General features: G+C 40.8%; 1 protein-coding gene across 2 annotated transcripts; it reads left to right on the forward strand.

Moving 5' to 3' along the window:
* Positions 1 to 91: 91 nt before the first annotated feature.
* Positions 92 to 17,996, forward strand: ASNS (asparagine synthetase (glutamine-hydrolyzing)). Of its 2 annotated transcripts, none has more exons than XM_049798718.1 (12): positions 92 to 213; positions 1,381 to 1,663; positions 3,915 to 4,152; positions 5,636 to 5,821; positions 6,129 to 6,230; positions 8,332 to 8,459; positions 9,233 to 9,359; positions 10,746 to 10,852; positions 11,200 to 11,300; positions 14,552 to 14,633; positions 14,902 to 15,057; positions 16,389 to 17,996. In XM_049798718.1, exons 2-12 carry the CDS (start codon positions 1,415 to 1,417, stop codon positions 16,596 to 16,598), a joined length of 1,686 nt encoding a protein of 561 aa, XP_049654675.1. In that variant the 5' UTR covers positions 92 to 213; positions 1,381 to 1,414; the 3' UTR covers positions 16,599 to 17,996. The 2 variants fall into 2 exon arrangements, with proteins under 2 accessions (XP_049654675.1, XP_049654676.1); XM_049798719.1 differs by having other exon boundaries at positions 100 to 213; positions 1,396 to 1,663.
* The last annotated feature ends 293 nt before the right edge of the window (positions 17,997 to 18,289 follow it).

The following is an 18,289-nucleotide window of genomic DNA, read 5'->3' on the forward strand; positions in this document are numbered from 1 at the left end:
GCCGGGCCTCAGCTCCCGTCGCCGGCCCGGCGTGCGAGGACAGGCCCCGGCTCCCGGCCCGGCGGCAGGGCGGGGAAGCGCATGATGAAACTTCGCGGCGGGTTTCAACAGCAGCAGGCGGCGGGGGAGGAGCCGGCGCCGGCGGGAGCCGCCTTCTTCATCACCCGCCGCGGCAAGGACGGCGGCTCTCCCGGCGCCGGCGGTCAGGACGGGGTAAGGCACCGGAGCGGGCGGCAGCTTCTCGGCGGCGGGCACCGCCGGAGTCGCGGGCCGGGCGCAGCCGCGCAGGGGGCGGCCTTCGGGGGATGCCGGCCGCCGCCCTCGCCCCGCCGTCGGGCGGCCCCGCCGCGCCGTGCCCTGGCCTGTGAGCGAGGGCGCGGCGGGCCCGGGGGGCCGCTGCAGCCGCCGGAGGAAGGGGCGGCCGTGTGGAGCGGGGGGGGGGGAGGCCCGGGCGGGCAGCGGGAACCTGCCGCGGGCGCCTGCGGGCGCCTCGTGGAAGAGCCCCGGAGGCCGTGGGGCGCCCGGAAGCCGCCCCCGCTGGCGGGAAAGCCCCGCTCCGTGTGCGGAGGCTGAGGTCCCCAGCGCCGTGAGGAAGGCGCGGAGGGAGCAGTGCTGGTGCGGTGCCGCGCTCCCCTCGGCGTGCCTTCTCCTGCCCCGGCGACCCCGGAGCTGTAGGGCTTTGTGGCGCTCTGAACTCCGAGCCCAGTGGCAGCCTGGGGCTTGGGCTGAGGTCCCCGGTGCCATCACTTGACCTGTAGGGCCCCAGCCCCAGCCCACCTCTGCCGTTAGTGAGGGCTCAGAGAGCGACCGGGCCTCCATCTCCAGGGTCGCCGGGGCTGGAGAAGGCGTGCGGCGGCGAGCACGGCACTGCACCAGCATTGCTCCCCCCACACCTCTCTCGTCTGGGCCTGCCGCTGTGCTGGGGAAGCCCAGGCAAGCCTCCCCTCTTTGGGTTTGAAACTGTTGACCCTTGGGCTGTCGCTACAGGCCTTGTTGAAATGACCCTCCTCATCTTTCTTGTAAGCCCTCTTTATCTACTGAAAGGCCGCAAACCGAAAGGACTGTTAAAGTTTCTGCTGAGGGGGTGTCACGTCAACAGATCATACCCGCTGCCCGCTAATGATTTGTTCTGTCTGTGCTCTGTAAAAAAAAAATCATAGGCAACCTTGGTGTACCTGAAGGTAAACCTAAGCCTAATTTCTTGCTGGCCAAAGTTTGCTTATCATATTCTGGGCAAACAGGGTTTTACCTCGTGTTAGTAAAGTTTGCTATTCTCTTGATCAGTCCTCTTGACCGCTAAGCGATTAATGGCCTGTATTTGTTATCTGTGTTTTCTAGGTGTCAGCTGTTGCTTATAATGTTCATGTCTTTATTGAGCAGGTTGTCCACTTTCAGGTAGATCAACAGCCTCACAATGTGCGGTATCTGGGCCCTGTTTGGGAGTGATGAATGCCTTTCTGTCCAGTGTCTAAGTGCCATGAAGATAGCACACAGAGGTCCCGACGCGTTTCGTTTTGAGAACGTCAATGGATTCACCAACTGTTGTTTTGGTTTCCACCGCCTTGCGGTTGTTGATCAGTTATATGGTATGCAGCCTATCCGGGTGAAGAAATTCCCATATCTGTGGCTGTGTTACAACGGAGAAATCTACAATTTCAAACAGGTAAGTGTTGTATGGATCATGTGGCGCTTTTTTTAATTTTCTTTTTTTTTTCCCCAAAAAAAGAAAATATTTAAAATGTGGTGGACTGCAATATCAGAAAAAAATTTAAAAGTTATCGAATGACTAGTGTTTAAAAGGAAGTAAATTATCTCGGTGAGCTGTGAGTCTGTGGTGGCTTAGTAATATACTTACTGTTTGATACTGAAAAATAGTTTTTTAATTGACAACAAGGGCAATAAGTATTTGTATCTTCAGGTTTGATCAGTTTAAAATAAAGATGCATTCTTCGTTATCTCTTGGGGAGGGGAATTCCAAGCCTCTGTCTTCTCTCTTTATAATGCAAATTCTTTTAGACTGTCTTGCTCTTCAGTTATTTTGGGTCATTCTCCAAGCTGTTGGGTATTGCATTTTTATTTCTGCATATCGATCTAGATACGATATGTTACTTACATTAATGTATAGCATGCATGCTTATTATTTATGTGAAAGCAACAAGCACTAGGGAGATGTTTCCAGTATGCCACCAAAGTCCTTAGGGGTCTCCAGCTTAAGGCAGATGCTTTGTAGGGGATTTTGAGAGCCACCTAAGGAAGTCTCTTGGGCACAAAACAAGCAGCAACTCTGTACTTACTTCCTTACATTTCTGAATGTCCCTGATGGGTACAATACTGCTGCTGATCATCGTCTGTGTGCCTCAATCCCTGTGCTGAGGTGTCCATGCCGCCTGTGTTACTTGGAAGTGATTCAGATCATCCAAATTTGGCGTATAAAGCAGCCTACAATTGTGACTGTTTCTGAATCATGCTTAAAATGAATCATAAACTGAGCGTGGTAGTATCAGAAACGTGTGAATAATCTGAGATGTCTTAGTACTTCTAACATCACATTTTTGAAGTCAGAGTCAGGCTGCTGTCAGTGACGTCAGTACAGTCATTGGGAATTTGACTGAATAGGCAGGAGATTTCTGCTCCCCCCCCTCTTCCCCCCCAATTCTTAAGTATCTGTCTGTTTGAAAGGTGAGATACACTTTGCCCTGCAGTACATGTGAAATCTATTGTACCAACAGTCTGTAGTACTTGCTGTGTTTTGCATTGTGGTTCTTCTGCTGTTGAAAGCAGTAAGAATTACTCTCAGTCATGCTACACACACAATCATAAGGGGACTTCGTTTATGCAAAAGTTGCATGGCTATCTGGAGGAATTTGTTCGGTTGTTCTCACTACATTATGTACCCTCCTTCTTTATAAAGAGATTTTTCTTTCAGGCTTGTGGCTGAAGCCTACCCAGGAAAGGATTGTTGGTGCAACAGGCAACTTGTTTAGGGCAATGACTTAGATATTTCAATATTGACTCGGTTTGATCCAAGACTTTGCCCCATAAATAACAATTAAAACCAAAGAACTTAAGTTAAAATGCTAAAGCGTTGGTTTTGTGGGGTTTCTTGGCTTGTTAGTGTTTTATTGAAACCTCCTCTTTCCCCTATCTGGTAGATATTGAAGGGACTTTAAGAGTAGCACTACAAGAACATGAAGAATATTTGGTCTGACTTAAGTCTGACAGCTAATTTCTTCTTCCCCCACTCCATCTGCACAGGCAGAGTGAAAAGGTTAGTTAGAGGAATGGAGGAAGATTAGGCAGAAGGAAATTCTCTGTGCATAAAAAAACCAAACAAAATACTGGGGAATTGCAATGACTGCATAAGTAAACCAAAGTTTATTTCTGAAGTACTTTACTCTGCAGAGATGTTACCAGTGTCTATGTGTTTTGGGGTAGGGAGGGTTTTATGTAAATGTTATTATTATCTGATAAGAAGGTGGCACCAAGTGATTTGAGACTACGATAAATGATGTCTTTGTTTCTGGTCCTGTTTGGAGTTGTTTTTTTTAGAAGCAGTGGCTGCCTGCTTCTGCCTTTTGTCTGTGGGAGGCTAGTGCTTCTGAAGACCAGGGTCATGGGTTTGCAGTTTGACATCCTCAGATAGAAATGTATCCATGAAAACTTGCCATAATGTGAATTACGTAAGACTTCAGAGTCATTCTACAGTGTCTGAGAGATGATCCTGGATAATATTTCGAACACAAAAGCCTAATTTCCTTCTTTGTCAGAAATGTCTATATAACTTTTGAACTGTGATTTAAAAAAAAATAATCTGTTTTTCTTATTAAAAAATTACATGAATGATGTTTTTTCAATTAATAAGCAGTCAATGTTTGCAAATGCTTATTCATGTTTTCCTTCATATTTTTTCTTAGTTGCAGAAGCAGTTTGGATTTGAATTTCAAACGTTAGTGGATGGTGAGGTTATCCTTCATCTTTACAACAGAGGAGGAATAGAACAAACTGCATCCATGCTAGATGGTGTATTTGCTTTCATTCTTCTGGACACTGCAAACAGAAAAGTGTTTCTGGCGAGAGATACGTATGGAGTCAGACCATTGTTCAAGGTGCTGACTGATGATGGATTTTTGGGTGTCTGTTCTGAGGCAAAAGGTAAAACCAGTTGTGGTTAGTGCCTAAATAATCTTAGGTATTGTTGTCAAAGACAAACTTCTTTGTCAGGCTTCTAAGTGTGAAGAGAAAGTGAACTGTAAATTCAGTAATAAATGAACTATATTTAGTAGTATAAGAACGACATGTCATGAAAACAAAAAACACAGACAGTAAACCTCTAAGATGTTTAATTGTCCTTAATATCTCTCAAATAACTTGCTTATTTAATTTTGTAATTCTTTGTGTTGTGGAATCATAGCAGTGTTGAGCCCAAGATGTTTTATGTTACCCCAAAGTTAAATGTAGTGTATAGAGTTAGGCTAGATTTATGCTATGATAAATTGTAGAATTTGTTCTAGTGTTCTGTGGTGAACTGGGAAATAATGCCACAAGAACTGCTAATCTGTAAAAGCCAAGAATTTTAAAACCCTACTGAAATTTCCTGCAGCATTGGGTAATTTTCTAGTGACACTTATTTAATTTGATGATGATTTTTTTCCTTCAAGATGACACATTCACTACTTTTTTTTTTTTTTTTTTTTTTTTGTAATTATCTCTAGTCTTGACACTTGGATAAACAAATCCAAACAGTGCCAAAAGGGAGTTTATTGCCTAAAATGCACTTTGGCTAACATTGGCTTTCACGATTACTTGTGTCTTTCCCATTTACTATATATCAATTTTATTATCAGACTCCAATGTAGGTAGACTTCTCTAATAGTAGTACTACATACTGGTACTAAGAGCCGTACCATCTCTGCTTCTTGGGGAGGAAGAAGGGAAATGAATACTTTAGGGACTGTGTCCTATAACCATCACAGTGAATTACCGGTCCCTTTCTAACAGGAATTCAGTATCTCTTTTGTGGAGTTCCTCAAGGGGCATCTAAGTGACCAGCAGGTGCAAAACATCCTCTTTCCCAAGAGGAATGGAAATGAGGTTTGTCTACAAGTCTGGTTCTTGGCATTTATTAGCAGTGGTGTAGATCAGTCTGGAGCTGATGAGTTATGAAATCACTAAATCAATGTCAATTAAGCAATCACTTCAGTGATGTAGTTTTATTACAAACCCCTTGTTAGCTTGACTACACTTGATTTTAAACACAGAATCTGTTCTCAATTGTCATCTGAATTCTTGTAAGCATATGACACCTTGACCTGGATATCATGTAGTCAGTAAGAAAAGTGCTTTTCTTAATGTTCATGGGGATGAATTGCTACTTGCCAATTAATAAAACTTGCTGGCTTCCTTTCTCTGTTGTCTGCTTCAGCTTGAGATGGCTGTGTGCAGCCTGCCAGAAGCAGAATCATGCTCTAGCCAGGGCAGACTCTGACTCAAAATGATATTTTTTAATACCAAATTTAGGACCTGGAATAAATATTTGTGTGTAGTTTTAGTACAGAGGCTGTTGAGAGAGGTATGACTTAACTATCCTAGGTCAAAAACTCTTGACTCTTTTTTTTTTTCCTCATTTTATCTGTAGGACTTATCAACTTAAAGCATTCAACATCCTTATGTCCTAAAGTGGAACCGTTTCTCCCGGGTCATTATGAAGTGTTGGATTTAAAGCCCTCTGGCAAGGTTGCATCAGTGGAATTAGTAAAATTTCATAGCTATAAAGATGAACCACTCCATGTTGCATGTGATACAGTGGAAACTCTGCCTTCAGGTAGTACAGCAAAGCATTTGCTACTTATTTTGATTAAAAAGTGAAAAAATTATAATCTTTGAATATAAAATTTGCATTGATTGGTTTAAAAAAAGTGCCATTTAAAAAAAAAAACAAACCTGGAAGAACCTTTATAATGTAGGGACTTAAGAACTGTTTTTGTAGGCAGTCATGTACAAAGATGAACTTGCACGCCCTCATTATCAAAGGAAATTCAGACAAATATCTTTGTTTCCTAGTAGCATAATCCAGCAAAGTCTGAGTAACACTTCTTGAATTTGCTTCCTCTTTTTTTTTTTCTGGACAGGCTTTGATCTTGAAACTGTGAAAAGCAACATCCGTATTCTCTTTGAAAATGCTGTTAGAAAACGTTTGATGGCTCACAGAAGAATTGGTTGTCTTCTGTCAGGTAAGTAGCAAGAGTCACAATAATTCTGTGTCCTCTCTCTCTTTTGCCCATCCTCTGCTAGTTAGAGGAAAGCATACTGACTGTTCTGCTGTGCTGTACCTGAGGTGATCTGAATCTTCATTCACTTTTTAGAGCAGAGAACAGAGAACTTGTTAGTTTGTGATAAAGTTTTCCACTTAACAAGTATCTTGAAAGTCTTATGCTTTTAAAGGTTACTCTGGGCTGGGATGCTGGCTTGTTGAGACACTGACCATTTTTAACTAAGAGGAAAGAAATATAATATTCTTATTGAAAAATCACCCAATATACTCTTAAATATATGAGATTTATGCTTAAGTTGGTGTTGAAAATGTAATTGTTATATTCACTTTGCACAGATTGAGTGTAGAAAAAAACCTTGGCGTGTTTCAGATAGCAGGAGGAAGTGAAGTTCATACTTGTCACCTTCTTTGCTTTAGCCTCCATCCTAGAATGCCCTTGATTTACCAAATTACAGGGGACCATCTGGACCAAAATTATTTGCTACACTCTTTTTCAGGTGAGGTAGTAGCTTGTGGTACAGGAAGTTGTTCACTGACTTAGCTGATCAGTGTTGTGATATGGTGGTTCAGTGTTACAAAGGTACTTTACAGAGGTAAGGCTTTGTAGCCGTGGGACTGACATCTTTAGTGTGGTTTTGTAGCCCTTTGTACGTGTAGTTAGAGTTCTGATATGCTGTTCATGCATTCATTGAACATCAGTAATTATACTTATTTATCATGAACCCTATTAAATATGCATTTGAGTGAGAGAGAGCTGACTAGGAGATACTGTTGGACCATTTCCTTACTGTGGCATCATAAAAAGTAGGAAGGAGGTAAATGAAACGGGGAAATACACAGTTGGAAGATCCCAGCCTCAGTAAAAACCATGTTCAAAACCCAAATTAGAAGGTAGTCAGCAGCTCCTCAGATGCACATGCCGAATGTATTAGTAGCAAAACTAAGTGCCCATGCTGGTATAATACCAGAGAATCTCAGTGCTTCACAATTTTGAGTATGCTTGGAGCATCACAGTTGGAGAAGTGCTTTTGTTTCCAGTCACAGAGGGAGTTCTGCAACTTCACAGTGGAAACTCAGGTTTTGATTTCCCTGATTTCTGCATCCTAGGCACTCAGTTTGATTTCTATGCTCTCCTTTTCTCAGACTCTGCATGTAATTTCTAGAGAAAGAGATTTTATTTTTTTTTACAAGGTAGCATGCCCACAAAGGGGATCGAGGTGGGAATGAATGCTAATGCACTCAGCTGAAAAACCACATGCAGACTGTGGGAAACAAAGAGAAGAGGATTTTGCCTCATGCTTGTCAGAACTGCAGGCAGGTGTGGGAGGACAGGTACTGTGTTTTGCTCAGTACTTCAGTGGGGAGCAGCAAGGAGAACTAGTCAAGGATTAGCAGAACTAGTTCATGAGAATAAGAAGGTGGAGCCTTAGGGTACATCTAGGCAGTTCACGCATCTCTTGGTTTTATTTTTAATTTGTTTTCCAAACTGTTCAAATCTTTCCACTGTCCTCCTCTGAGAAGGAAGAGGAGGAAGAAAAAAAGAATGTCACTGGTGAACCTTTTCACTTTTGAAAAATGATTGGGGAAGAGTGGAATCCTTACACTAAACATTCTGTTATTTTACTTAATTCTTTTTTATTCAAACAGCAAACCAAAAAAAATTTACATAGTTCTGTCAGTAGAGTATCAAATGTGTAGGTAGGAAGAGGATAGAGAGCATTTGAAATGGAGACTAAATCCCATTATAGCAGAGTTTAGAAGGGGCATGTTCTGTAGTGGTACAATGTTTTCAGAATACTTTCTGTGTATGTTAAAGAAGGATTTCCACTGATGCTTCTGACACCAAAAGTACTAACAGCAGTTACTGAAGATGTTCCACTAAAGTTGCCTGATTCTCTTGTTAAGCAGAGGTAAATGTGCACTTGTACAAGAAGTACCTCAGATTCACATGGCTTAAAAATGAAACCCACTCATGAGATTCCACTATCTAGATTCAGTGTCCTTAAGGGGAAACAAAAAAACAGTCAAACACGTAACCAAATAATTTGTTCTCTTGGCAGGGGGCTTAGATTCCAGCTTGGTTGCAGCTGTTCTTCTGAAACTGATGAAAGAAATCAACATCAATTATCCATTACAAACCTTTGCAATTGGAATGGAAAACAGTCCCGACTTACTGGCTGCCAGAAAGGTATAGTAAGCATTGCTTTCAGTTTGTTCTGAGCTGCTGAATGCTAAACAATGTGTATTAATGGTGCTAACTTCATGGTATGGTATTAATAGTAACACTGGATATTCATGTATTGCTATGATGTAAATGAGTTTGCAGTAAATCATTTAGTACAACATTTGCTGCTTAGTTAAATCTTACAAAAGAGATAATTGAGCCTTACTTGCTCTCTCTTGCGTTTGGAAAACAGACTCCTATTGCATTGTTACCAAAAGGAGGGTACTTTGGAGTTGTCTCAATTCTGCCTCTGTTTTAGGGTAAATCTCCATGCTATGGTTCCTATGCTATGGCATTTGTATATATGTTAACTACTGTAAGTTAATCATCAGTTTACCGAATTAAGAGCCTTGTACAAACAGTTTGGCATCTGGGGTACCCTTTAGGTATCCAGGCTGTTACGGCTTTTGAACTGCTTTTTCTCTTCTGAGCAAATATATGAAGTATTTAGAGCCTCTACAGATTCTGTTATGCTTTGGGCAAGCAGTTGGATGGTCTGTTGTAATCATGATTGAACACTGTAATTACAGAGACTGTGTTCCCTGTGGTGAATGTGCCACTGCAAGTCAGAGGGGCTGCTACGGTATCATCTTTTCTTGGCCTAATGTCATGTAATTCTCACTGTGGCAGAAGGGAGCTGGTGCTTTCACTCTGTGTGTGTGTGTTTTGAACACAAGGTATGTTTAAAAAATGTTTTAATTGAAAAGCAATACATTATTGTGACCTTTTACAAACAGGTGGCAGCACATATAGGCAGTGAACATCATGAAGTAATATTTAATTCTGAAGAGGGAATTCAGGCAATAGAGGAAGTTATCTTCTCCTTGGAAACCTATGATATAACAACAATAAGAGCTTCAATTGGTAAGATTATTTTTTTTAATAGCAATCTTTGCTTTATATTGCTGGAATAAAATTTTACACAAAATCATGTAGTCATCTATTGGATCCTTTAGCTGTCACAGAATCTGGGAACCGGGACTCCCACTTCTGCTCTCCAGTCTTGTGTGTGATACCACACTGAGGCAAAAGCAGTTATTAGTTTCAGAGACACTGACTGTACAAAACAATTGTCAAGAGCTGTTCCTGAAGCTTTGAGATGAAAACCAAAAGTTATTTGAAGAAGAAGCGTTATATCTACAGGTCTAGGTTTTCTGCTCTGATAAGTATGAACCTTGGAGGAAGGGGGAAAATTCACAGGTTATCTGAGGTACTGAATGTTATGATAGCAAAACGATTATGATTACCCTTTCCTTGCATAATCTTAATACTAGTGAAGTATTTCTTGTCACCTTCTAGTAACACATGTGCACTCAAGCCAGGTAGACATCTTATAAAGTATGTTTGATTCTGAGAAACGAAGGAAGTCACCAGCAGCTTCTTGCAAAGGGTTGCCAACCTGATAAGAATGAAAAACCCTAATCCAATGTGACCTTCTGTGTAATGCCAGCTACAGCATTTTACCCAGTTAATCTTGTGTCAGCCTAAAACATTGTAAAAAAAGTTAATGAGCCAAATAGGCAACACAGTTTTGAAAATCCAGGTCCCTGCCTGTAATTTAGTACGTGAAGATAGGACTTTGCAATGTGAAATATTGAAAGTGTTTCTTTAAAAAATAAAGCCAGCTTTTCATATGTCATCTTTCTTTGTGATTGCTGCTTAGTATGAGAAATAATGAACTAGATCCTTTTCATTAGATCTCTAATACTTTTTTTATAAACCCATATTGTTTGGGTAGATGCAATGAGGGGAAGGCATAATTCTGATTAATAAATAATTCTATACAAACAAATAATTGAAGAAAGGGTTTCATCCAGTTCAACCTGCAGTGGCAGAGAGTTAAACAGCAACTTTTGCTGGTAGTTTTGTCTCCAAAGCTAGGTTTGTTCAGGACTGTGCTGGAATTAATCATGGGCTTAATTTTGAACTGAGTCAGAACAACTCCTCTGTGTGTTCCTGCAGGAATCCCCCAGCATTCCCAGGATCAGACAGACACATCTTTCTGATATTTTGAGGGTTAAGAGTAAGTACACAGTTTAGATGTATTTGCAGCACTTTAGTTTGTGTGGCTGTTGATGGCTTTGAATATCAATGAATTGTTATTTTTTAGCATGTTACAGTTGTTTGGTACAGAAGAAAGTAGTGTAGGAGAGGAACTTCTAAAATGCTGAATTTAAAACTGTACTAGCTGTATATAGCATCATACATGTAGCTGTATTTTAATAACTTTATACTTTTTTTTTTTTTAAGGTATGTATCTTGTCTCCAAGTATATACGGAAGAAAACAGACAGTGTGGTCATTTTTTCAGGAGAAGGCTCAGATGAGCTGACACAAGGATATATATATTTCCATAAGGTAAATATCTGTACAGAAAGCCCTTAAGTTGCTTGTTCTCCCCTTCAACAGAAAACCTCTGAGATTTTAAAGTGTTATGTTTGAGAGTTTTCACAGCTCTTTATTTGTTGAGACTTTCTCCCGAGGTGGCATAAAATCCAAGGGATTTAATTTAATCACCTAAAAATAATTTTTTTATTATTATTTTTTAACTTCAGAATTCCTGAGACTGTTATTTCTTGTATGTAGTCTTTGCTAGTTTTAGACCACTCAGTGATCACTATAATTCAAACACAGGACAGCAAGTAATGGTTCCCTCAGTGCAGCTGTATTATGTCTGTGTGCTACATGCTTATGTCTGGTTACAGGCGCCATCTCCCGAAGAAGCTGCAGAAGAGAGCGAGAGGCTTCTGAAGGAGCTCTATCTGTTTGATGTACTTCGTGCGGACAGAACTACTGCAGCACATGGGTAAGACATAGTCTCTTGGATGCTGAGGACTCATGTGATTTAAAAGCCTAAGAAGATCTTAAAAGCTCAGCTGCTGTTGAGGAAATTACGATAGTTAATTGTTGATTTGTTACTGTTTGAATTACTGAGTGATTCAGAATATTGTGATGCAAGATAATTCCTACTGTCTGGGTCTAAACTACTCTAAGATGATCATCAGTCTTCATAGTAGTAGTAGCAAATGGGGTACACCCCATAGTCTGCTTGAGCTCTGTATCTCAATATAACTCAAGATACCACCTGCCTTGGTAGAGCAGGCATTGCTAACATTCCAGATATGCACAGGCACTCAGGGTGTGCTCTGAATGGGTGGGAAGCACAGCATGAAGCACAGATTGAGAGCAGCCCTGCGGAGAAGGACTTGGGGGGTGTTGGTTAACAAGAAGCTCAACATGACCTGGCAATGTGTGCTCGCAGCCCAGAAAGCCAACTGTATCCTGTGCTGCACCAAAAGAAGCCTGGCCAGCAGGTTGAGGGAGGTGATTCTGCCCCTCTGCTCTGCTCTGGTGAGACCCCACCTGGAGTACTGTGTCCTTCTCTGGGGCACCCAACATAAGAATGATGTGGACCTGTTGGAGCAGGTCCAGAGGAGGGCCACAAGGATGGTCAGGGGGCTGGAGCACCTCTCCTATGAAGAAAGGCTGAGAGAGTTGGGATTGTTCAGCCTGCAGAAGAGCAGGCTCCGGGGAGACCTTATAGCAGCCTTCCAGTACCTAAAGGGGGCCTACAGGAAAGGCAGAGAGGGACTTTTTACAAAGGCGTGTAGTGATAGGACAAGGGGTAATGGCTTTAAACTGAAAGAATGTAGATTTAGATTAGATGTAAGGAAGAAGCTCTTTACTGTGAGGATCGTGAGGCACAGGAAGAGGTTGCCCAGAGGGGTTGTGGATGCCCCATCCCTGGAATTGTTCAAGGCCAGGTTGGGTGGGGCTTTAAGCAACCTGGTCTTGCGGGAGGTGACCCTGCCCATGGCACGGGGGTTGGAACTAGATGGTCTTTAATGTCCCTTCCAACCCAAACCATTCTATGATTCTACGAGGGCTAGCAGTCTACAGGGCAGGCAAATCTGGTCTTCAGAATAATCATCAATCACGTTTCTGTTCTAAACACTACAAGGCAAACTTGCTGTTGCAATTGCTACAGACAATGTTTTACCAAATAAAGTTTTAGTGGATGAGGAAAGACAGTGGATTTGGGTGCTGTTTCGGAACAGTAAGAGAGGAGGAGTGACACTATGAATCTAATTGCATCTGCTTACAGTACCTCTTGATTAATTGCATCTGCTTAGAGTAGCTCTTGATTCTGAAGCAAAAGACTGCTGGGGATTTGTATGCCAAGATGAAATTGAAGTTGTAGCCTGAAGGAATTATAGCAACAGCAAACCACACTGCAAAATTTAATCTGGTCTTCTGTGACTATAGGGCCCACTGTGTTGCCAACTGATGCAGGAGTATCTTTTAGCTGGGATTATACTGGTCTTTATAGAAGCAGTGAATTAGAAATATAAATATGCAGAGTTAAAGAGAGAAGGCAAAGTTGTATTTGACTTTGGGGTTTTTTGAGGTTTAGACAAAGAGGAATCCTGAATCTGATAATCAGCATGTGTATGAAGAATTAGAAAAACATACTGAAAGAGGAAAAGTATGTGCATTGAGTCAGGTAGCTGACTGTAATAAAGAGATGTTAGGATACAATCTGTGTGACCGATATCTTAAAGAATCACCAAATTGCGCACTGCAAAAAATAGCATTGTTTTACTAAAGAAGTACTAATTAAAAGGAGTATTAATTAAAGTATTAATTAAAAGGAGAATATTGTTGAGAAGCTGGCTGTAGATGAGAAAAAGATGGTACCTGTGGCAAAACAAACAACTTACCTATTGGGAAACTTGCATTGTACGTTGATCCTGCCACAAAATTACTTGCTTGTTTTTTTTATAAATATCTTAGGTTTCTCTTTCCTGTATAAAAGATGGACAGGGTGCAGGAGGCCTGCCATTTGCCTTATAATTTGTTTTGTGCTAGAGAGTTTGGCCCCATATCCAACCAAGGCTGTTCAATATCTGGCTGCTCTTCTTTGGAGAGTTGCCATTTCTTGAAGAGAAGCTGGGGTCAGCTTCACAGCACTGCTAGGAAGAAAGAACCCTTGTATTAACAAATTAAAACTGAATTTAAGGTGTTCAGACTTACGGAGAAAAGGGAAAGGAAATGATGAGGAGGAAGGAAAAGATGAGGGAAATGATGATGAGGGAGAGGAAAGGGTAGAGAGGAAATGATGAAAGTACCTTTATCATTCAGAAAAAAATAACTGTAAGGAAAGACTTGCAATGGAAATCTTGTCAGTATATGTGGAAACTGAGCCTCAGTACTTGACTGCTGAATGATGATGCTTTTTTTTGGGAAGGTGGGTATTACCTGAAGTAGTTGAAGCTTTTTATCAGAGGAGAAGCTACAGAGACAATGAAATTACTAGAATGCAGTATAACAATTCCATTTGACTTTGAAGCTGGGCAGCATACAGTCTCTTGAGGAAACACACTGAGAGGGGTTCTTCCTACTGGAGACACAGTTACTGTAATTTTATTTGTTGCCTTCTGTGTCCTTAGAAGCCATGGTATGCATAAAAGAATGTAAGCAGAAAGACTTTGTTCGTGTCTGTCTGTCACTGGTATAGGAGAGAACTTGTGCAAATGCTGCAGCATCAGTGGCCAATAGCTTAATGGTGTCCATGCAGGCTCCTTTTTGTTGTTTCTTGAAAACACAAACAAATGTGGATATCAAAAATGACAGCAGAAATCCTTGCTTGGTTCTGTGACATCTTTACAATGCTGACGCAAATCCCAGTGAGCAACTTGGTAGTTCTCTGGGGGCAACAGGATCTTTTTCAGTGTGTTTTTGCTTACATGGTACAACGGTTGTTGCAAATCCTGCAGGACTGTAGTCTTTAAATTCATTGTACTAGAAGCTGTCCAGCAGATGGCATCATAAATCATCGAGATCTTTATTTAATCTGTGCAGACTATATACTTAACTTTCCAAATTGATGAATTGAATGCAGATAGTCATGAACATGCAAGTGAAGTTTCTTCTAAGTAAGAGCAGAAAACCTAGTGTTTATGTGAAAGACGGGGAAAGCTTAACTGTTACGGAATTTTTAAATAGATGACTTGTTGGATTAATTCAGTATCTTTTCTGTTTATTTCCCCTATTTAGTCTTGAACTGAGAGTCCCATTTTTGGATCATCGGTTTACTTCTTATTATTTATCTCTACCAGCAGAACTGCGAATCCCAAAGGTATGTAAAACTAGGGTTGGATGCAAGTGTACACAATTAGAACACAAATTCACTGATACGTATTCTAAGGATGACCAAATTGCTGAATTCGTGGTTAAGTCCTATACCCCAAGTCAAGCATGCTCTTAAATATTTTGCTGGATTGTTGCACTACTGGGAAACCTTTTCTGACCAGACTTTCTAAAAGGAAACCATTTCTGAGATGTTTAAAGCCAGATCTTTGTACTGCAGTTCCTGAGACTCACAACATTCTTTGTTCTGCAAACAGAATGGAATTGAAAAATACCTTTTAAGACAGTCCTTTGAAGATACCAACTTACTTCCCAAAGAAATACTCTGGAGACCCAAAGAAGCTTTCAGTGATGGTATAGCATCAGTAAAGAAATCCTGGTTTTCTATTCTTCAGGACTATATTGATCAACAGGTACAATACCACTTTTTTTTTTTTTTTTTTTTTTGTCTTTCACATTTAGGTGTATTAGATATGGCTGCCAAGGGGAGGCAGCTCACATGCTTAGTTGGAAGAATAAATCTGGGTATCACGGTAATTTGAGCTTCCTGGTGGAGGAGCAAGATAAACCATAATTAGTGGTCTTCTAGCTGTCTGAGTTGGTTAAAGGCATTTGAAATCCTAAATACAAAGAAATGCTAGAGCCTGACACAAATGACTGTGTAAGGAAATTAACATTATTTAAGTATCTGGATTGCAAATTAGATTGTGTGTCGGCAAACGCAATTTCTGGGTTACACGCAAAGCAGCTGCTTCAGCTGAAGGCACTTGCATGAACTTACTCTGCAGCTGAGTAACAGCATAATGACTTTATAATGTCCTTTCTTGTTTGTGTCATTCGTTTTTCCCAGCCATGCCTAGCTAAGCCTTCTGCTTTTTAAAGCCTCTGCTTGCATTGCTAACCAATGAAGACTTACAGCATTTTGGCTTTGGGCAAAGGATAATCATCTCTGGTGTACAGTAGTTTAATCATCAAGAGGAAGGAATAACACCCAGTTTACACCAGAGCTCTGTTATACAGAAATATGTGTAGTCGAGCCTGTGGACGCGTACTTGTCTGTCCTACCACCAACTGCTTGTTTCCCATTTTCTTTCTCTTTCAGGCAAGAAAGTAGCTGGGTCAGGCAACAGTGTTGTGCTGCCTGTACTGAGCCTGTATTGGTGTAGTAGGGGCAAATTTATTTCATGGCTGTGAGGAGTTAGACAGCATGTTGGCAGTGGAAGCGGCCTTAGAAATTGTCTCAACTGGTGCAACTATTCATCCTCCCTTTCTTAGCCACCTTAGCAACTGCAGGTGTCTGCCTCTGCATCCCAGGTTTTGTTGCTAAGAGCAAACAGAGTCAACAGCTCTCTGTGAGCTGAAAAAAAAAAACGGGAAGCTGCTTACAAGGCAAAAAAGACTGCTTTAAGTTGTTCCGGTTGAATCACAGGAAAGAGAAGGATAGGAAAGAAGTTTTTGTGAGCTTACTAACAAAGATGCTTGTAACAAGAAATGGGCTTCACGTACAATGCAGAGAGAAATTTTAACAGGACTGGAAATATAGTTATGTATTCATAAAGATCAAGGGAGCCTGTGACAAAAATTCACCTGGCAGAAACGTCTGCCTCTGGAATAGACACTTTTTTTTTAAACCTGTGGGCATTTAGTAGTTGGTAAATCCTTGCATGTCTTTAACTTGCAGCAAATCAACTTGTGAAAGTTACATGTATTTGCAGTTTAACTTGAGTTTTGCTTATGTCTATAGGTTGATGACCTTCTGCTGGAAAAGGCAGTGGAGAAATATCCTTTCAATCCTCCTAAAACAAAAGAAAGTTATTACTACCGCCAGATCTTTGAAAAGCACTACTCAGGGCAAAGCAGCTGGCTGCCCCACTACTGGATGCCAAGATGGGTTAAAGCTACTGATCCTTCTGCTCGCACATTGAAACATTACAAGTCGGCTGCCCAAGAATAGGCTGTTGAAATTATCTCCCAAATAGAAGTGCTGCAAGCAATTTGCATGCACTCTGCTTTTAAAAAACCAAAAAAAATATGCAAACCTAAAGCTTAACAGGTCTCAAAGATGCATTTTGACAATGCTGTTGGAAATAAGAGCTTTCTGTGGTTAGTGTACTATCAAAAATTCACCCTGCTGTACCAAAACTTTGTAATTCTTGGGAAAATACTTTATGGACAAGGAACTACCTTATTTGGCAGCTCTGTTCCTTATGTGACCTCGGTTGTATTCATTTGCCTTGCAGTCATTTAATATATTTTAACGTGAGCTGTGTTTTGAGGACTTGAATAAGGCAAAGTGATGCAAACTGCTGCAGGCCCTCTGAGCAAAGGGGAATTTGACCCTAGTTCTTTAGTGATTTGTGTTCTTGGCTGTGGGATTTGGATAGTCTGTCTATATTATTCTATTTTGAATGTCTTTCTAAGCATTCCTGAGAACCTTGGTCTGGTTTTCAAAAGGTATTTAGATATTCATAGCTATGCAGAGTTGCTTACTAGAGTTTATAATAGTGGTGGTGCTGGGTGTTACTTAAATGAATGGGAATCTTATGTGTTACTGTGAAGCCACCAGTTTGCTGTTTTGAATGTTGTAAATGTACCAGCAGTCTAAAGATATTGTGACTTATCAAAGAGCAGAACAGACAAGAGAAGCCGAGTTATGTCTTTGTTTCTAACTCAAGGGCTTCAATTTTTAAATGTATTATTCTTGAAAATAGAGTGTTAACCAGGTGATTTGCATCAGTCTGATGGAAGTTGCGTGATTAAGTTAATTTTAAGACATTTTTCACTTACTGTGAGAGTTTTTCCACCTGTATGATGAAAAGGTAAACCGTGTTGCTGCTCAACTGCATGTGACCAACTGTGTGGTGAACCAACCCTGTTAACCGTAGATTTTAGTCAGACAAAGCATCACTGAAGACAGCGGGATCAGAAACCTTGCTTGTAAAAATGGGAAAAAAGCTTCTTCAGAAACCACAAGAACTTCTAATACCCTACTGAAAAACACATGACTGTTTACCCAGGACAACTTTTTATTAACTACTTAGGCATGGGGGCTGCTTTTTTTAAAGGTAACTTAAACATAAGGGTGGTCAAGAAATGTAAACGTGTGCTGCAGATTGACTTGATTCTCATAATGCTTTTTATGAAGACAGAAGTCTAGTTTATTGTCCCTCTTGACTAGGAAACCAAAGCCAATTGTTATTTAAAAGATAAAATATAAGCAATTCTTTTGGTTTAAATGGTTTAAAATATTCATAAAATGACTGATTGTCTATTTATTACTCCCCCGATAATCCTGCGTCTGAATCTCTATTCCAGAAACCTTACTGAAGCCTCTCGGTGGTACCATGGAGCCCATGAACTGTCCAGCTATGGCCAGTAGTGGCCATATTTTGACATAAACTTGCACATACTAGTTATTTATGAATATATGATGAGTAAGGTAATATGTTCTGCAGCCTTCTTTACATAAGGGCCATGTGCATGTCTTTTTGGATTTCTTTGAAGCAGCAAAGTCCATTTTGACTTGGGAGAGGAGTATAGAGTATGTTGATTAGGTACTGATGTGTAAAGATAAGATTTACTACTCACTGTAAACTTCCCAAGGCTGAAATGATAAAAAAATAGCATTTGCCTGAAGTAAAAATA

This window comes from Accipiter gentilis, chromosome 4, assembly GCF_929443795.1.
Source record: "Accipiter gentilis chromosome 4, bAccGen1.1, whole genome shotgun sequence".
NCBI classification, from domain to species: domain Eukaryota; kingdom Metazoa; phylum Chordata; class Aves; order Accipitriformes; family Accipitridae; genus Astur; species Astur gentilis.

Bases quoted from the DNA above. Each gene is read 5' to 3' on its own strand.
- ASNS (XM_049798718.1), top strand. From the start codon at position 1,415: ATGTGCGGTATCTGGGCCCTGTTTGGGAGTGATGAATGCCTTTCTGTC. The intron at 4,153-5,635 runs GTAAAACCAGTT...TTTTATCTGTAG, and splicing joins TGTCTGTTCTGAGGCAAAAG to GACTTATCAACTTAAAGCAT. The intron at 11,301-14,551 runs GTAAGACATAGT...TCCCCTATTTAG, and splicing joins AGAACTACTGCAGCACATGG to TCTTGAACTGAGAGTCCCAT.